Source organism: Malurus melanocephalus, unplaced genomic scaffold (genome assembly GCF_030028575.1).
Source record: "Malurus melanocephalus ecotype Western Australia unplaced genomic scaffold, MMel_1.1 scaffold_77, whole genome shotgun sequence".
Taxonomy (NCBI): Eukaryota; Metazoa; Chordata; class Aves; order Passeriformes; family Maluridae; genus Malurus; species Malurus melanocephalus.
Window position 1 is genome coordinate 1,131,374 of NW_026623309.1, and position 19,004 is coordinate 1,150,377.

The following is a 19,004-nucleotide window of genomic DNA, read 5'->3' on the forward strand; positions in this document are numbered from 1 at the left end:
TCTTTCAGGAAGAGAGTGTCAAATCCAAAAAAATTGCTTTTGTTTTTCTTTCTCACCGTTGGCAGATTCTGATAGCTGGCAGTAAAATTAAATTCCTGTTTTGTGCTCTTTATCTTAAAGCAGAGAAGTTTGGCTCGTTCATTATTCTCCAAATGAATCTCATTCTTCACCAGCTGATTCCACAGAGATATAATTTCACTATAGCTATGCAGAACATTCCTCCCAAGGCGATTCAATGTGGATGCCTGAAAAACAAAGACATCAGTCTGGCTGAGCCAGGACAGACAGCATTCCATCGTGCAGCACAACAGCACAGAGGTGACACCAAGATCATTAACAAGAACTATTAGAAATGTGTGTCAGCTTTTCCATTATCAAAATACTCTGAATTGCCACACAGATATCAAAGTTTATTTTATCTATTTATTTTAAGTTTATTTAAGCTTATTTTATATCCTCTAGACAAGAGAGAGAMAAAAAGCTAAATAGGTGCAAAGAAAATCTTGTTAATCAATTCTTTTTCTCATTCAGTAGTGTTTTTCATATTCCTCCGTGCTGTGCCTGAAGCAGCAGTGATCTAAGGAGGAAAAGSTGATAAATGAACATTAATCATAAACATAAGTCAAAGCTCTAGACAACTGCATAGTGACAGAGGCTTACATATTGCTTAATGCACAGCAAATATGATGAAATCAGTTTTAAATCTCTACTGCATAACACAGTCTAAAATAAATGAGGAAGCTTAGAAACCATAGACTCAGGGCATAGTGATGGCACAGAAACCTGTTCCAAAGCCATACACTCTGAAGCACCATGACACCAACCTGCAGGTAAGTGACAGACGGTGTGTAAATGTGAACTTTTCCTTCCTTTTCATTGCCTGTATCTTTATAGAATAGTTCCAGTGCAAGATCTTTAATGGAGAGAGCTTTTCCAGCTGACAGCTCTGATGTCAATAAATAAGCAGAATGCTGGGGCTGATGCAGTTTGTGAGCTGCACGGAGATAGAGCCATGGGGTGTCTATGTTTAACCCACCTGCAAATGACACACATTAAAAAAACAGAGAAACATGAGATTTCAAGCTACCTGGATTCTAACTCCACAACAAAGCTCTTAAGTTGCTTGGTGTTTAGAATGAGGCTAAAATGCTACTGTCAACCTTTTATCTTCCAATTGCTAAAATCTCGGGATGGTATATAATGAAACTAACATCCTTCACTCGTGTAAATGGAACTGTTGGAAGATGCCAGCCAGCTAGGCTGTGATAGGTTGGAGGTTTCAAAAACTCAGCTAGACAAAGCCACAACAGATGTGATCTCCTGCTAGAAACAGTCCTGATTGGAGCAGGAAGCTGGGCTGGACAACCTCCAAGGTCTCTCTCTTCCAACAAACATCTTTATCATTCTGTTGCACCCACGCAAAACTACTCAGAAAAACCTGGCAGCAGCCTCGAATGCCTGCTTTTCTAATCACAAATTGGAAATGGTTTGTGATACTTCACCTTCCCACTTCTTCAGGCCATTTCTGGATGCATCCTTCCACTGCAGCCCAGCCACAAAYGGTACACGGTCATTATACTGCACCTCAAAGTTAGTGCTGCTCTGCAAATACACCTGAGAGGTGTGCAAGTGCTGCAGCTGGGTTCTAAAATTCACCTGCTTTTCCAGGACTTGCATGGTAAACTGGAAAACAAGTTAAGTAAATTTTAATAAAAACAAGATCCCATTTTCAGGGCTAAGTTAACACACAGACASAGTAGCAGAAGGTCACAACTTCTGCCTTTGGATATTTACCATTCGCTTTATCATGCATGCTCACCATTTACAGACTGAAGCTTATTTAACATGCATTCATTACAATTATAGGAGATTTAAAAAGAAAAAGCTGCAATATTCTGAGTTGTTATAACCTGCACCCTTATTCCACATTGTGTCAGCAAAGCAGCTTTTGYAAATCTCTACAATCATGTTATATAAGTTAACACTGCAAAAACCTCAGACCAAATTACAGCCAAACTTTTCCAGTAATTGCAAAATTTATCTTCTAGCAAATGTCAAAGGTTTCAGTGTCTCTGAGCTAAGGCCTTATTCAAYATTATTAGGTCTGCATACTTGACTTACATTATTAGTACATGCCATATATACAAAAAAAAGTCACAATATAACAGATAATTCAAAACTTCTTCTTAGTTTGTCTAATGACTTACTTTTAAACCATCATTATTACCTCCATGAAATAGCTGACTACAGATGAACTGGAACTGTTCTTAAAGGCTTGGCTGATCAGCAGTTTCTTCTTGTTGTTTATTTCATCCCAGTGTTTCCCGTAGTTCACTTCCATCTGGGAGGAAATCCAAGATGCACTTGCTTCATGTTTGAGGTGAATCTGAAGAACAGAGGAATGCCTTTGTGTCRTGAGCTCTGCTTTCTGTCCGTGCTGCCAGCACCGAGCCCAAGTGGCACAGGGCACTCAGCACACACGAGGCAGGGCCARTACCCACCTTGTGGCTGTAGCTGGGAGCCTGCACACAGTGGAATTCGTGYCCCAGCTCCAGTCTGTACAAGCCCTGTGCACCTGTCTCCACTTGAACCTTCTGCTGCGTGCTGCACTCGTGACAAGGGGTTTTTGACTCTCCTGTTCAAGTTAAACCACAAATAAATCAGAAGTAATCTTTCTTTTATTTATTCAAATAAATCAGAAGTAATCTTTCAAAATGTTAATAGCATAAATCATGCACTGGCTTCAAGACTTTTGTTTTGCAAAACATCTCTGTACCTAGGAGTCCGTATTTGATCCTCAGACCATGAGACCACAAGCCCTCCTGGTGCTGGAGAAGTGCAACAGCGTGAACTCCTAGAACACCTGGAAAGTGAGTCTCTCCTTCCAACGAGTATTGACTCAGCTTATCTTCAACCTTTTTCTCCAGAAATGCTATGGAAAGAGTAGAAGTGATTATGCAGTGGTAAAACTAGAAGATACTTCAGCAAGTCAAAGGAACAGTAGAGTGGGGAAAACCAAAAAGGCATTCAGTCTTTTCTACCATGATGAACTCYGTGTGTAGGGAACAGATAAAATTATTTCCTGCTTCTCAAAGGAAATAAATTCAAAGAGACAGATCTTTTCATTAACTAAGCCCTAACATGTGAACATGTGGATGTTTACCTCTACATAAAGTCAGAGCAAGGCTGTCACAGGGGCTGGGAGTMTGAAATCAGACCAGAACTGGCTTTGATGCAGTCACCAGCAATCCATGTGAAAGCTAAGGATGAAAACTTCACCAAAAGATGATCTCCCAAAAACCAAACCTGCCTTCTTCATTCCTAAAAAGTTAGTTTTATTTGAAAGTACTGTGTAAYCCTATGACATTTCAGTAAAAAATGAGAGCTTTAGACATAAATTAYTGGTTTATTCCATTGTATTAATTTAACTTTTAATGTATTGATCTTATACAAGTATTAAGGCTCTATTTCTGATACTATCTCTTACATTTTCCTCTTAKATTATTTGTGAGAAAAAGAAGTCTYTAAGATTTTTAGAACAAYACGCCTTAAGAGACATTTAGCTACAAATATGAGTCTCTGTATTGTTTTGTACTAACAAAAGTRAAAAACAGAAAGTATCCTAACAGCTGTTACTGATTTGGCATGTTTTTGTTAAGTGATTCCTTATATCTTATTTCCTCTTCAACAGTAATTCAAAACAGACTTACTTTTAAAAAATTTCTTTTATTCTGAAATATATATTCATATTAATTTATCAAGGACAATAATTCTAAAAAGCAATCTTCATGGACTTGAAAGGTATTKTAGGAGCAGGTGTCCAAAACCAGGCAAACAAACAAATGAGGGCTCCAGAAACTTGCATTTATAGTGCAAATACTTACTGTCCTCTAACCTGAAAGAAATGCAGCATCCTTCAACAAATTATTCAGAGATACTGAAAAAGCTATCTTCTTGCCATGCAGTTTAGTGATGTTTCCTGACAGAATGATAGGACTACTTWGCTTTATCAGCTTTACCTCCAGCTGGGTCACGTATCTCTGCTCTCCACCGAGCATCTGAAAATCTGTCATTCCCTAGAATAAATAAACAAATTTAAAAAAACCCAAGCCACTCAACAACACAAATTGATGAAGTTTTGAGAAAGTAATAGTATAGATGTGGGCATTTTGGAAATTAGATGAGAGGAGGAAGAAAAAATATGTTTTTCTATACATCTAACAACAAACCTTTCACATCCCACAAACTCTAAAACTTACCATTGATATACATGGGGAGGAAAGATGGATTTGTTTTTCCAGTTACACACAAGTCACAGTGGTGCAAGATGCCACTTCCTTCAGCTTCTGCTGGTTTTAGGATTGAAATCACTAAGAATGTTGTAATACCAGGCCAAAAACCAATATGGTGTTACTGAATATCCTGGCAGTYTCACAGAGATTTAGGTTGAAATAGATGTAAAAACATGTCATAAGGAGAACTGGTATTTCTCTGATAGATGGCTCACTAAACTGTTTCTCAATATGTGTGTTCTGATTGCCTCTCTCTTCTGTGCTGTTATGGAAGTATTCATCCCAGTATGAGAGCTCATGGAATGAAAACGTACCTTAATGTAATACACATCTCGGTCATCCACTATCAGCTCCAGGTGTCCAACTCGTGAGCTTTTAGAAAACTCCATCCTCCCTTGGAGAAAAAGAAAACATTTTCTGGACACATACTGATAGCTTAATTGTATTGAAGTTCTCCTAGATTATATTAGCTGATGATCAGGATCTTAGTTGAAAAACTTACCATCAATCTCAATTTTTTTCTTAGGTTGTATAAATTGGAGTCTGAATTTCTTCTGTGGGACACTAAAACTTAGGTCGATACCAACATCTCTTCTCAACTCTGACTTTGGAGTCCCAAAGAAGAAGTGAAAGACAGCTTCACTGGGGATCCATGAATTCTCCTGAAAAAAAGGAAGGAAGGATAACCACATTGCTTTGTAAATGGTGTGCCATTGATTAATCTCTCACACTGAAATACCAGATTGTTTGTGTGTGCTGTTTTGTAGACAAAAATAGTATGTATGTACTATCAGAATCAGCAATTTGTTTCCAGCATATCTTCCCAYGCTCARTCTTGMGAATGRAATTAGTAACACTGAATACSTTGGAATCCAGAGAGTTGAATATGCAGCACTGAGATACACCACTCTGTCACCAGAATAACAAACTGAAACTAAAACCAAAGTACAGCACCTGAGCAATGTAATTATAGGCAGCTTCCACCAGGTACTGCTGCAGGCCTCTGTCKTGCTTTATTAATGTCACAGCCACTCTCAAAGGTCCACTAAGGGGGAAAACCAAACCACTGGCTGGGTCAGGATAGGACATTTCAGAGCACAGCTGCCAGCCAATAACCTCAGACACTGGTGGAAGACAAGAGTTGAACTTTCAGTTAGAACAGCAAAGAAACAAAGCATGAAAATGAACATTGCACTATAGACCATATTACAAAATAATATGTAAAAAAAGAAAAAAAAAACCAAACCTCACTGAATAAAATTATCTATTATGGATATTTCAGAATGCTTTTCTGAAGCAAGCAACAGCTTGACCCACCTTCCTTCCTAGTGCAAGATCTGGTTTCTGTGTGGTCTTGGAAGKCATCTATATCTTCTGTCTCATCCACCATTCTGAAGTAAAGTTTAGAGCTACAAACAAGAATTTTGAACAAYAACTTAACAACAATTATGCTGAAGTTACAGCAATATTTAAACAAAACCCTCGGTTATATGTCACCCTCTCCCAGATGTGAGAAATAAGAAATATTAAGTTCTGCAATGGTCAGTCTACATTTCTATTAATTAGCAGTGACTTTTATCCAGTTTTCATGTTTAATCTGTCCCTATCTTAACAGTTCTTCGTGGTCAGTACTGGATTTCTCTGTTCTGAGCAATGTGTTATGGCCAGCTTATTGCAASTCCACTGACTTCCTGGCTTCYAGAMATTATTTTTCCCYCTTAGGCTATTTATRGACATCAGTTTTGTTCCAGTCTTGMAACTTGAAACTCATTAAACYWCTGAMACACRGCTCATGGTCTCTGCACTTGATGGGAGCAAGAGAGTTAATGCAACATCAAACTCTTWGGTCAGACATTTGTTCAAATAGTGCACAACACAGATTTGTGATTATTTTGACTTTCATTATGGTCTGTCACCCATCCTAGCTGACAGAACCAGAATTACATCAGTAACTCTCCCAGAGTCATAAAGGAATGAATGGTTTAAAACTCAAGCCCAGAGATTTTCAACCCTTTTCTGGACTCAAAACCTATTGCACCATGATGTTCCAAATCAAGAGAAACATGAAGGAGCAGCAATCCACATACTGTAAATAGTTCATCTGTTGTCCTGCCCAAGACATGCTGATAAGACAATTACAGTATGTGTCTTCTACTTGGACTTCTATCAGAACTAAAAGTCCAAAGGGAAGAGAAAGCCAGCAGAATAAAGTGAACTAAAAGGCCTAGATTGTATACGCAAATTAATTGCTTGTGTTAGTACAATCTCAACAACTGTCAGATGTTATTACAATGCAACCTTTACCAAACACTAAAGAACCTAACTAAAAACCWAGCAGAAAGGTTTGGCCATACTTTATTATTACTAAATTCCAAATTATTCCAGTGTTTTACTAAATATCATCTGTAGAAGCACAATGCTAAGTTTTTCCTCCACCATTTTAATATCCCAATCTAGAAGATTCTTGTTCCAGAAACAGCACGGACATTCAGTAGAAAACAACAGGGGAATATGAAAAATYCATTTCCATCTATTGTCATAAGGCTTCAATATGAATGTATGCTTTAATGGCAAAATCATATAAAATGCAAAGAATAATTTCCCCTTCCTTTTCTTCTGAATGGCAGRTTTGGACTATGAGTCAGACTGAAACAGCTTGTTTCCTGACAAAATCTATTTCTGCTCTATTAATCAGCCTGTCAGTTAAGTTCTGATTCAAGAAAGTTAACAGTTTCTGTTTAAGAAGATGCCCTTGCTTAATCTTACCTGAAATTAATTATCTCCATAGTGTCTTCTGGAGTATTCAAGAAAAGTTTCAGCTCTTTTCCTTTCTTCACCTGGATTCCCCCATCAAGACTAGTAGATGTCCTCATTCCTGTTAACCAGCTCAGGCCAGCTTGTCCCAAAGTCCCCACAGTTCCCATTTGGACAGAAAGCTGGACAAATGCACTGATGAAAGATTCATGTACACATCCTTCTGTGAATTGCASTTTCTTTTTAAAGCATTTAAACATTTTCAGTAAATGCATAGCATAGATGCTGTCACACAGAGTATTCTATGATTAAAATCATGAACTACTTTGTTTCAGGAAATAACTGAAAAGATTGTATGTACACAGACATACACGTGCTAACATAAATTAAAGTATAGTTTTACTATATCTCCCAACAAGGGATTTGAACCCAGACTTCAGCATGAAATATTAAGAAAAGAAAAGAAGTTATAATTTACTATCACAGAAGAAGTTTCTCTCTGTCTGTACAGCACTTAGTGAAATTTTGTAATGCATTCAGTATGAGCAGAAGCTAAAATATCCAGGTAAGGAAACACAGGGTTAAATCATCCGCTGGTTTGTACATCCATAACCTGTAACAGCATGTCTGATCCTGAGAAAAATCCACTTGTAACAGGTAAAGTATTCAAAAGATCATCTGTATGAAAGCATTCAGGAGTTTGATTTAGAGATAGAGAGGAATAGTCAGCTTAAACTAATACTGGAATAATACAGCAAGGGAGTTCAAAAATCAGACAGGCAGGACAGGAAACCTTACACCATGGCAACCATTCAATAACAGAAGGCTGATAACTGCTTTGGTTCTTCAGGAATTTTCTAATTAATTAACAGGCATTCAGACAAAACTTTCATATCAGGAATTGCTGCTTGACATCAGGAATATGYGAAAGTGACTCATTGGCAGCAGTTATTACCTTGGCTTGATATACCCATTTAGAAAGAAATTGGACTGTTGATTGAAATCCGCATTCCCTTTGATTTTTATGTTGATTGCTGCTGAGGCATTGACTGCCAACTGAACAGGAAAGCCTGAAATTGCTGGAAACTGCAATTCTTCGGTGGCCAAACTCATCCTTTTATTAAACTGGACTTCCTGCCCCTGTGGTAAAAAAAAAAAAAAAAACCAAAGAAAACCCAGAATTTTATTTTGCATAATGAAGTCAGCATTCAAGAATTTTTCCAGATATAATTTATGACTGCATCTGTCTGCTGTGAAAGTGCTTTTACATGAGCTGATTTGGGACATGAAGAAGAAAGCAGCCCAAAGCCTGCATCTGGCCATGGCATGAGTCAGACATCAGCCCTGCCCCAGGACATTTAAAAATCAATGGATTTGAATGAGAGAAACAAGAGATAAGAACCATTAAAGAGCAGAACAAGCCCTTGTCTAATGTACTGAATGCTGTACAAACCAAATATACACTTGAGTCTTTTGGAGTTCAATTTAGAGAAACAAAAAGTAATATTCTGTATCTCTTACATATCTGTCAGAAAGCAGTTTCTCGAGATATTTACTTTYAAATAGAAAAAAGGTTCCTTTTACCTTCAAAAGTCTGACAGCCAACTCAGCCACATTTAAGGAATAATGTTTCATTTGTTTTCTTAAATCTTCACAGTCTAGGAAGCTAAATTCATTYCCAAAGATTTTCATGCTTAGCTCACATTTCAGTGCCTCCTTTCTTCCTCTTTTCCCAGAGAACTGAYATGATAAAGAAAGAAATCAAAGGGAATGGTGTAATAATTTCCTTTCAAACTCACAATAACCAATTCCTCGATGCAGGCTGTGCTATTAGTATAGAGACATAGGCTCCCTTTTACAAATATTCTGGAGACCACATTAGACTCTGGATAAGCAGCTGTTCTYTCCAGCTGCATTTCAGCTCCATACCACACACGCTGGCTGTCACTATGAGCACTTAAGGAGAAGTATGGCAATACATACCCACAAATASGTGAAGATTTGAAAAACACAATCTCAAAAATATTAGGGATGCCTTGATTGCTAAATAAACTGCCAGGCAATACAAATTTTACATTTCACTTCTTATGATTCTATGATATCACATCGGAACACATGATCGTGAGCTTATTCTAACAAAAACACTCTAAGAAGGTGAGTTCCAAGAAGAGATGATCTAAGAAAAACTAAATGTGTCCTAGTCCCCGAGATTTCCAGCTAATACACCAACAATTGAAATAAATTCTCAGCACTTTCCTGTTATGTACATAAAACATAGCTCTCTCTGAAAAYGGATAAATTCCCAAAAGGTCAGTGTAACATYYGAYATCAAACTGGGAAGTCAGATTGCAAACAAGAGGACTCAGGAACTCAACATCAAGCAGCTGTTTACAGTGGCACAGCAGTCAATAACAAAAGGACATCAGCATAAAGAGGCTCAGAGCTCAAAATAATGAGAGGAAGCCCAAAACACAGGCAACATACTCCCATAGCTGAGTGTCATTGTTTTGAGACAATAAAACAATCTGAAAAAAATGAAAAATCTGGCTCCTTGCTGCTTTGCATTTTGTGTAGCTATTAAATTCTCTACAAGTGAGCAAAATAAATTACATGTGCTTTAAGCAAAGGAGTCACAGTAAYCCAGAGCAATTGCCCAGTGYGAGAYGRGGCCCTGTGTTTGAGTGGGAAATGYCATTAATTTTTCCAGGACTGCAGATTCACTTACCTTTTTGACTAACTCATTCATCTTACTATACTTTCTACCAAGACAATTTTGATTTGTTTTTCTCAACTTTGGCTTGCCAAACTTGGTCACAAGATGGTCAGAGGGGCTATATCGCTTCAAAGTCAGGTTCCTCTGCTTGACTTTCCCTGGTTCCACTGGGGTTTCTGACTCGTGGTTTCCTTCATTAGTGTTTCCAAAAAAATAGTCACTGAAAGTAGAGGATTTTGGACCAAAACCCTTCTCCATGAGAGTTTCAGCATTCTCCAATCGTACACCAACCTAGTGAAAAGCATACAGCAGTGAAAAGCCTAACAGTGACACGTACAGAGTATGGCCAGTTCTAAAGCAGGAAATCAAATTTACAACTAGATGTAACCAACACAAAATATTTGCCACACCAGATCATAGCAGTCTACAAAGTTTAGCACTCTACCTCATACAGCATTCAATACTGGATATTTCAATATTAAATCCTCCTTTAGGATTATGTAAAGCTCAGTCCAAAATAAAAATCCTTTTTTGTTCAGGTGCTGCGGTTCATTTACACCATGATGGGCTACTGCTATTTTGGCATGTTAAAAGTAGTATTTTGGAAAACATTAACACATTCTTTTCATGCTCCTGAAATAGGATTCTGTTTGGAAGTTTGCTTAAAACACWATTACTAACACACATGAATCCAGGGAATGTGACACTGAAAAATATATTTTGTTTTCTTGTGAGCTTAGACKTGAGATCTGAGGGCAACATTAAATTCTTTCTTTCTTTCATGTGCACATTGTTACCTGGCACAGCAGAGGCACTGCTAAAAGTGATGAGGTCACAGGCAGGTCATTGAAATATCCCAGGCACTGGATGACTTCCGCTAAGTATAAATGAGTCTATCTCCTGTATTAAAGGAATGGTGTGCCCAAGCCAATCMATTTTCCACTGTAAATCAAGAAAAGGAATCATACTATCCTAAACAGGAGGTAGAGCAGTATCTCAGGAAGCATTGACTTTAATGTTTCATTGGAATCAGCAAGAACTGYGTATAACTCACTTGCCTAGTGCATGGCACTTGCAGAATGACAGTGCTTTTATTTTGACTAAGCCCATTRTGCAGAGGACTCACCAGTCTGAGGCAACTGTACTAAAGCAGTGAAAAGCATACTTTGCTAAAGGAACTGAAACAGGAAAACAGAAAATGCTTCCTTTTGCTTCAATACACCAAGAGTCATTTGAGGAGGGTGATRAAAAACCCTCACAATTCAAAAATCCATAAAACTTGCCTCCAGTAGATTTATAGCCTGTCCCATGAGGTGAACAGTCAAATTTGTCATGACTGATCGTGGTAGAAAAGATGCGGGAGAAAAGACCACTGATGCTTCCATATTTGCACCTGCACCAGCTGCAATGGAAAATACCAGGTGTCTGTCAGTGGAGATCATCTGTTCTCATATATTTTGCAAAACTTGTAATTATTTGGAAAACTGTTACTCCACTCAATAAGAAGATGGTGAAAGAATCATTATCAATAGGTGAAACTATTTAACTTTTTAATACACCAAAAAGACAGGTTACTGTAAGCAACTTCTGCTTACTGGAATTCCATATTTACTGGATATTATCTCACTAAGATCAAAAAGAAAGTATTTATAATATATAAGATACATAAATGCATTGGAAGAAGTGGACATAAAATCAAATCTGAAAAGTCTCATCTAGTATTTTCGCTGAAAACAAATGAACAGATAGCAAACCAGGAAGGAACAAGCTGGACTCTTTTGTTATACCAAGGACAGCACATGAATCAGGAGAAAAAAATATGCCCCAATCCCCTGTTGCTGCAAAGGAAGTTAACTAAGGAAGGAATTAAAAGTTGATGGTCACAAAAATAATCTTAAATGTTCATTGGTTCTTGGTCCTCTTTCACAAGAGGCAAAGGTGCATGGTATCTGGTTTGCTGGAAATATATTTAATATACTCCAATTAAAGTCAAAGCAGAATCAAGCTTCCATTTACAAATTTGGGTAGTATTAAATCATAAAAATCAAAGTTSTCCAGAGCAAGATGTAAAGGGTCAGAAAAACTATGTGGGATTTTCATTATCCATGTTACAAAGTATTAAGCTCTAAAACTCCACATACCTGAGTGAAACGTGACATCAGAATATGAGGAGTATTTCCATGTCTCCTGGTCAAAATCTCTGCTAAGGATTTCATCAGGAATAGAATCTCGAAGGTGCACCTTCAATGGATCATCTGTCTCCAGGAGCTGAGAGAGATGACTCCAAACAAAGGAGCCCACTAAAATTCAACACAGAAAAGCATTTGGAAATCAGAGAAAAATTACAACACTTTAAAAAACAGTTACAGGAAATATTTTTACTTATTTGTACACCATTCATTCTAAGCCATTCCCCTGATCACAACAGAATTCATTCACTTTCAGCATGATTAAAATCAGTCTGATGCACCTATTGGAACAGCACGTTTTAAAAAAGGCATACAGAATTAAACAGTTGTGATTCAGAATTAATATTTCTGTGTGACACTGTGTGGATTCACTCTCTGGCCATGTATGTGCTGAATCATGGGGGGCAAATATATCCCATATGTTCTGGAGTATGGTTCTTGAATAGAGGCTCTTTTGTCTTCTGAGATAAAAAGATATCCAGTGTTAGTTCAATGCACAGACACTGAATACTGATGTGACTGCATTTTTCACAACACAACTTCTTTTCCAATTTCATTTTCTGTATGTGGGAACTAAAAACTAACATGTGCCTTCAAAAGCACTTGTTATTCAAAAGTTTATTATAGAAATTATTTAGCTCTCACATCAAYCAAAGACAAAGGAAAGAAATTAAGAATGTTCATGAGTACTGCAATAAACTGTTTAAAACAATTTTGGATGGACTTGTAGAGCTCTTTCATAAATCARGCAAATTAAATTTTCTGCACAGAGTCACAGGGAGGAGTCACTGAGGGTACACCTTGACAGGATTTTGGAGGTGGATGTAATTTCCCTCTGTCTGAACTGTAAACAAGGAGGAATGAGGCCTCTCCAAACCACAAGCCACATCATCAGGTGAACACAATGCTGAGCCTGAACTCACAATCGCTGCAGGATACTCTGGTCCGGACAGAACATCCTGGGAAAATGGATACCAGCTCCGAGTGAGAGCTGGCCAGGATCCAGRCAGTGCAGACAGAGCCTGCTTTCAGCTGCCTGCAAACAATCTTATAAATACCCTTCTCATGTTTCCTTCTTCTTGACGGATGTAAATGCCGAGGATTAGTCTAGAGGCGTTCTTCACTGAACATGGTGTAATCACTTTAGAATATTGCAACTTTTTTYCCTGCCACTTGTTTCTTGCTCGACATAACAAAATGCAATGTGCAGTTATCCATTTGCATTTCTAATGCACTGAGCATCAAAGCTGTTCCACACATCCTTCTCAAGAGCATTCAGTGAATGAAATGCTGCCAGTAGAGGGAACTAATTCTGAAAAGTGAAAAATCRTTCCTTACTGACTATYGCTAAACTAACAGTATCACAATTTCAATATAAAATGTCACAATCATACAATCATTTAGAAAYWATCTACAAAGCATTGAGATTAAATAAAAATTTAYATAGATTGATACCATTACACCTGCAAAATAGATATCACATTGAAGCCTCAATTAGGAACATGTGAGACTTCAGTAGACACTTGCGGCTGACCTTGGCTGGATGTTTCTTTCAGCAAAGTCTTTTGCACTTGTTTAAATAACTCTTCATGTGGACATTTCATTGCTATATAATAAGCAGCAATTCTTATTTCCACATCTTCACTGGTTGCTTGATACAACTGAACTAAGGTAGCATCCTAAGAGAAAAAGATAAAAATATAAAGACAATTATGATTTGCTCCCCTGGAACACCTCATGCACTTTCAGGTCCAGGTGGGTTTTTTGTTCACAAAGAGATATTTTTATTTACATTTACAGCACTGAACTGAAGTGACTAATTAAGAAGTCACAAGCACTGCCTCAGCTCCTGGATGTGTTTCCTCAACTGCAGCAAAGCACATTTTAGGTCTGCTCATCTGGGTGGTTCTACCCACTTCTCYAACCACAGAGGGGCTCTGCTGGAAYGCRTTTACACCTGTTCCTTCTCTGTTTGTGTGTTTTGTAACTATTCCAAAAAATCCCAAATCTGTGGCAATGCCAGGAGGCCATCAGTGACCTCTGGCAGTAAATCACTTACCCTGACAGAACAGGGAATGCGGCGGAACGCCTGGATAGCAGCGAGGCGGATTTCCACTGGATGACTCTTCAGGGAAGCACACGAGCTCAAAACAGGAGCCAGAGAAGCTGCTGCCAGTCCTGCATTTCCAATGGCTTTCAACACCAGCTGCATCTGCAAACACAAAGCAAACAGAAAGCTCTCCATGTGCTGTCAGCTGTACATTGAATTTTATTGCATTAACATTTTCGTGTTTAAAATGATTACTGATCATTTAGGAGTTTACTGCAGCCCCAATTGAACCAACTACTCTTGGCTTTACTGGGAGGACAAGATACATACAGAGCATTGTTCTATTCTAAAGCCATGTAGGACTTTTAAATACAACCCAGTTTAGACCTGGTGGAATACAAAAACATTTTTTAAAACCTGCATTGCAACAGAAAAGCAAAAGTCGCACATTTTATGTGCTGGAACAGTTTTTCAARTACTTTGATATTTTGTCCCTTTTGACAGATATTTTGACAGTTTAGTGATTCAACATGGAGTTGCGGACACAATGACTAAATTAAAATACTTATTTGCCAAAACATTGCTTCATCATGAGACCCAAGACTTTTCCTTGTTTCCACACACAAGAATACGCATGCTCATAGTTGTCCTTGTTGAGTTACAAAATTTTGCCAGCCCATCCTAGCGATTCATTTACAAATCTTGTATTTATGGCTTTCGAAATCCAATGAATACCATTTTCATCAAACAAGTTCTAGATCATTAAGGGAACAGAAAAGTAAAGCACTACTTCATATGCCTCTGCAGAACCAATACCTTGCTCAGATGTTCTGGATCTTGCACAGCACAGTTTCCCCCCAGAAAGTTCCCAAGAGTCCTCATCACACTCTGCACAGCAGGTACATCATCACAGGAGCTGTGAGCTGAACAAAACCTATGRATGAGAGCAGTGACTCCCAAAAAGCAGCTTTGGCTTGCTCTGGGTGACTTCAGCAAAGGCTGCAAACAACCGCACAAAGAACGAGGTGTTTCAGAAAAGTCATGACAATGACTATTGTAACATACCACAGATAATAAACATACCAAAATATTTACATGCTAAAATTCAATACCAACAAAATTACTGGACAGAGTTTGTATAAATCTGTGAAAAAGWCTATTTCTGCAAATACAAAAATTATGAGCCACCTAGATTCATTACAAATTAAAAAAGAAAAAGCAAAACCACTCACGGCAAGAGACTCAATCATGCCCGAGGTGGGTTTAGGGATGAATGCAAACGACCAGAAGAAATGTTCTACTTTATCTTCCTCAACTTCTCCAGAAGCTATGAGATCTYTCATTAGGACAACACATGCCTCTGTAGCACAAGATGGGAGAGCATCTATTAATGGTTGCCTGTAACACAAGAAAAAAGTACAGCAAATCTAAAATGAACAAAATATTCACGAATCACATAAATACATTGAGGTTGTGCTTCTTTCAGAGTAAATAAAAGTCTTGGCTTGGCAAATGCCAGATTACACAGAAATCAATATTATGTGCTGGTTCAGCGGCCTTACAGAAATATGCCTAAACCAGGCCATGATGGAAGTGCATTGGTGTTTCAACAACTGTATCTAAACAGATTTTCAAGTAAACATTCAGTTGCTTTCTCTGAAAATTAAGCCGAATCATATCCCAAGTTTAACTTCCAAAGACTGAGGTACCTGAATGCACTAATCTTTATGAAGATTTTTTTTTCCTTTTATTTCACCTATAATAGCAGTAAGAAATTAAATTATTAAAATGAAATTGACTAGCTTTTATTTCCTGTACTTTTTTAGACCTTATTTAATGAGAAAGCTTACACCAGCATGACAGAAAATACACGTTTCCGCTCTTAAGAGTCCCCCAGTAATTATTCTCTGCCTACCTCCTATATYGGTGGAAGGACACTTTTGCATTAACCAGAAAGCAGTTAAGCTAAATGGGGCAAAAGTATCAGAGTCTGCATGGGATCCTTTTTCACTCCTAAATTTAATAACCATGTCATGAGCAAAATTAGTCTAAAGGTACAYATAAAAGAGGCAGAGTAGTTTAAATACTGTCTAATACCGAAGAATATTAACATGACTATTTGTCAAAGGATGAGAATAAACCTAACCCAAAACAAAAYGTGCCCCTTTTGCATCAAGTAAAAATATTGCAAACATAAAACCTGGCATTAGATTAATTTCAAACAGGCTGATAACATTTTGTACTGAAATCAAGGAAAATAATTGTTTCATTGTTTTCAGCTTTGTGAAGGGAGAAAAGTTTTAATACTGGATTAGTATTCTGATCATCTCAAACCATTAGGTCAAAGAGCTGAGGAGTGGGGCCTTGATTTTTAAAGTTAAAGTTCTACAACTGATATAAACCATCCTGAGATCCAGCTGCTGCTGAAAGATGCAGCTCCACCACATTTATTCTCCCAGGCTAACATCTGTCTCCCCTTCCCCATGAGTACTAAGGGCAGTGAAGGCACAGATCCAGGTGAGTTTTTACACAACAAATGTCAGTATAAGGTTAAAACAAGCAGCACTGATTTCCACCCAAACCATGACTCAGGTTTCCCATTCACACTGCCTCTGAAACAGGAAGTGCGTCTGTGAGAATGGGCATGGGACAAAAACATCTATTTTGTACATAACATTCATTCAGTGARGAGAGTATCATCCCACTACACAAACAAGATCTGCAACACAAATTATTCTTTTAAAATGCTCCAAATTTAAATCCAGCATTTGGGCATAAATTTAAAACATTTAACTATGTTAAATATTTGCAAAACATTTCTTTCCTGTGTATTTTTGAACRCAATTACTGAAGGAGCCTTACCAGTTGTCTCTGCACTTAAATGAAGATCTTTGCCATAGTGCTCTTAAGGCCTCAAGAGAAAGATGTCGAAGCTYAAACACGAGAGTCATGAAAAGGTCTGCAGTCTGTAAGTGCACAACCACAACTGTAATATTTCTGCTGTGCAGAAACCAGAGAACAGAGCACAAGATGTTATACTGGCATTGCCACTGATTTACACTGTACCCTGAGAGTAAATCCACTTTRCTTCCTTGCATCCTTACATTCCTTCCTTCACTTGCTTTTGTCTCCAGACTGCAAACATCTGTGGAGAAGGGATTTGACTCTTGGATGTCAGTCAGTCCCTCACACAACACTGCTCAGTGACCACCACGCACACCACAGGCATATAAATGAATAATAAACTAAAATGCAGCACTGTGGTTACAGTCCAGAACAGAAAGTCACAATCTTCTCTGAGTTTGTATAGCAAGATTCTGATTTAGAACTGCTGACATGGCTTTGACACAAATGAAACAATTGTCAAGCTAAGTGTACATTAATCTTAGATGTACGCAAAAGATCATTTAACTGAAGTTTGGGCAGCACTTGAAGTTTCACTTGAGAACCCTTGGGCTGTGTGAAAATATTCCATCGTATTGGGAAAAGCCCARGCATAACTGCCCTTACCTCTGCAGGCAGCACAGGATTAGCTGGAAACACAAAAGCAGAAAAGCTGCTCTCCCTGGATAAGAGGACTTGCTACAACATACAACAACAGCAGCTATTTAACCTGGTATTTTAAAAGTTAAATAGCATGTGGATGTGCTCCTCTGAGACCTGATCCAAAATTCAAKAAAGAAGATAGGTCTCATGAATTGAAAAATCAGCAGAATGTTCAATACAATACCTTGGATGTTCATTTTAAACAAACTTTATAATGCCTAAGTTTTAATCATGTCTATGTCAGATTCACCTCAATCCTTTACTCACCTCAGATGTGAAAGGCTTAGACATAGAACTAAATTTCTCATTAAAAAAAAAACGGTTTTCTTCATGTAAAAATCATACACACAAAGTCTAATTCCACTAAGTTACATTTGCAAAGGTTTGGTGAGAGGCCTACTTTGACTTCCTGACCTTCCTTCCAGGAGTTACTCCCAAAAACAATGAAAACATGGAATAATCCAGTGCCAGAATTTTATTTTAAGACTGCCAAAACATTTTCAGGAAAAAGAAACTGTCTTTCTTTCAGTAAGAAGTATGAGTAATTTCAAACTGTGCTGTTTGACAGGCTGAGGGAATAATTTGTCAGATCCAATACAGACATGGTTTATGTTTTTATTCTTTAGGGACTTATATTCTATTTAGACATACTATATTAATTTCATCAAATTGAAATTTATTCTCATACATTAAGCCCCATCTATGGATTAATTCTGTTAACATTTGTAATTCCATAGCCAAAATTTAGATAGATCCACATGTATTCTCTTGTATCCCATTCCATCCCATCGTAACTGTTATGATCTGTTTTAAAAATAAATTACTAACCTGGTCACTATGAAGTTAGTGAAACAGATTACATTTTATGGTCTATAAAATGTTCRGAGAACTGTGTTTTATACTAAAGCATGGGCCCTGTGTGCATTTTTCTGCAGGTAAATCCACTCTGGGCAGTGTGAGTGGGGAGCTGGGGACCCTCAGATCYCATCACAAGGATCTGTTTGTGCAGCAGCTGCTCAGCCCTGGTGGCCCATCACCATCAGTACAGCTCAAGATAAAACTGCCASACTGAGGCACTTTCAGGTGATATTCTAGACTGTAGACTGACTTMATTCTGCTTCACACCTGCTGACTCCCACCTAATAACTCCACACAAAATTTCCCAGAGAAACAGCTATTTTTACTTACTAATAATAAAGCTTCAGCATGAACTGTCTCACCAGGTGGGCTGTTTTCATTTTTTAAGGTTGGCTGCACTGAAATTGAGCTGCCGTTGCAAATTCCTCTATTTGTAGTATCATAGTAACAAATTGCATTCAAATTTGATTCCCATTCTCACCTCTAACAGAAACACAAGAAAGCCTAGCTTTTATTCTATACAGAAGCTTGCTTTTCCTTCTATCTGCAGACGTGCCATACTCTAAAAAAAGAAACTAGTGAGAAGCTAGCAATTAGAATGC

At 37.9% G+C, this 19,004-nt stretch overlaps 1 protein-coding gene across 1 annotated transcript in view; it reads right to left on the bottom strand.

Annotated features, from left to right (window-relative positions):
• The window catches only part of LOC130574197 (uncharacterized), a 66,743-nt gene that overhangs the window by 39,338 nt on the left and 8,401 nt on the right, over positions 1-19,004 (bottom strand). Inside the window, exons 7-28 of the mRNA XM_057367262.1 lie at positions 16,861-16,964; positions 15,231-15,396; positions 14,815-14,997; positions 14,008-14,160; positions 13,483-13,627; positions 11,901-12,059; positions 11,043-11,161; positions 9,772-10,050; positions 8,631-8,786; positions 8,002-8,186; positions 7,059-7,241; positions 5,610-5,701; positions 5,247-5,416; positions 4,795-4,954; positions 4,607-4,686; positions 3,896-4,076; positions 2,777-2,932; positions 2,502-2,635; positions 2,228-2,386; positions 1,503-1,683; positions 825-1,036; positions 57-245 (exon numbers count right to left, since the gene is read on the bottom strand). Of these exons, the coding sequence (XP_057223245.1) occupies positions 57-245; positions 825-1,036; positions 1,503-1,683; positions 2,228-2,386; positions 2,502-2,635; positions 2,777-2,932; positions 3,896-4,076; positions 4,607-4,686; positions 4,795-4,954; positions 5,247-5,416; positions 5,610-5,701; positions 7,059-7,241; positions 8,002-8,186; positions 8,631-8,786; positions 9,772-10,050; positions 11,043-11,161; positions 11,901-12,059; positions 13,483-13,627; positions 14,008-14,160; positions 14,815-14,997; positions 15,231-15,396; positions 16,861-16,964 (3,546 nt within the window). The remainder of the gene's footprint in view (positions 1-56; positions 246-824; positions 1,037-1,502; positions 1,684-2,227; positions 2,387-2,501; positions 2,636-2,776; positions 2,933-3,895; positions 4,077-4,606; positions 4,687-4,794; positions 4,955-5,246; positions 5,417-5,609; positions 5,702-7,058; positions 7,242-8,001; positions 8,187-8,630; positions 8,787-9,771; positions 10,051-11,042; positions 11,162-11,900; positions 12,060-13,482; positions 13,628-14,007; positions 14,161-14,814; positions 14,998-15,230; positions 15,397-16,860; positions 16,965-19,004) is intronic.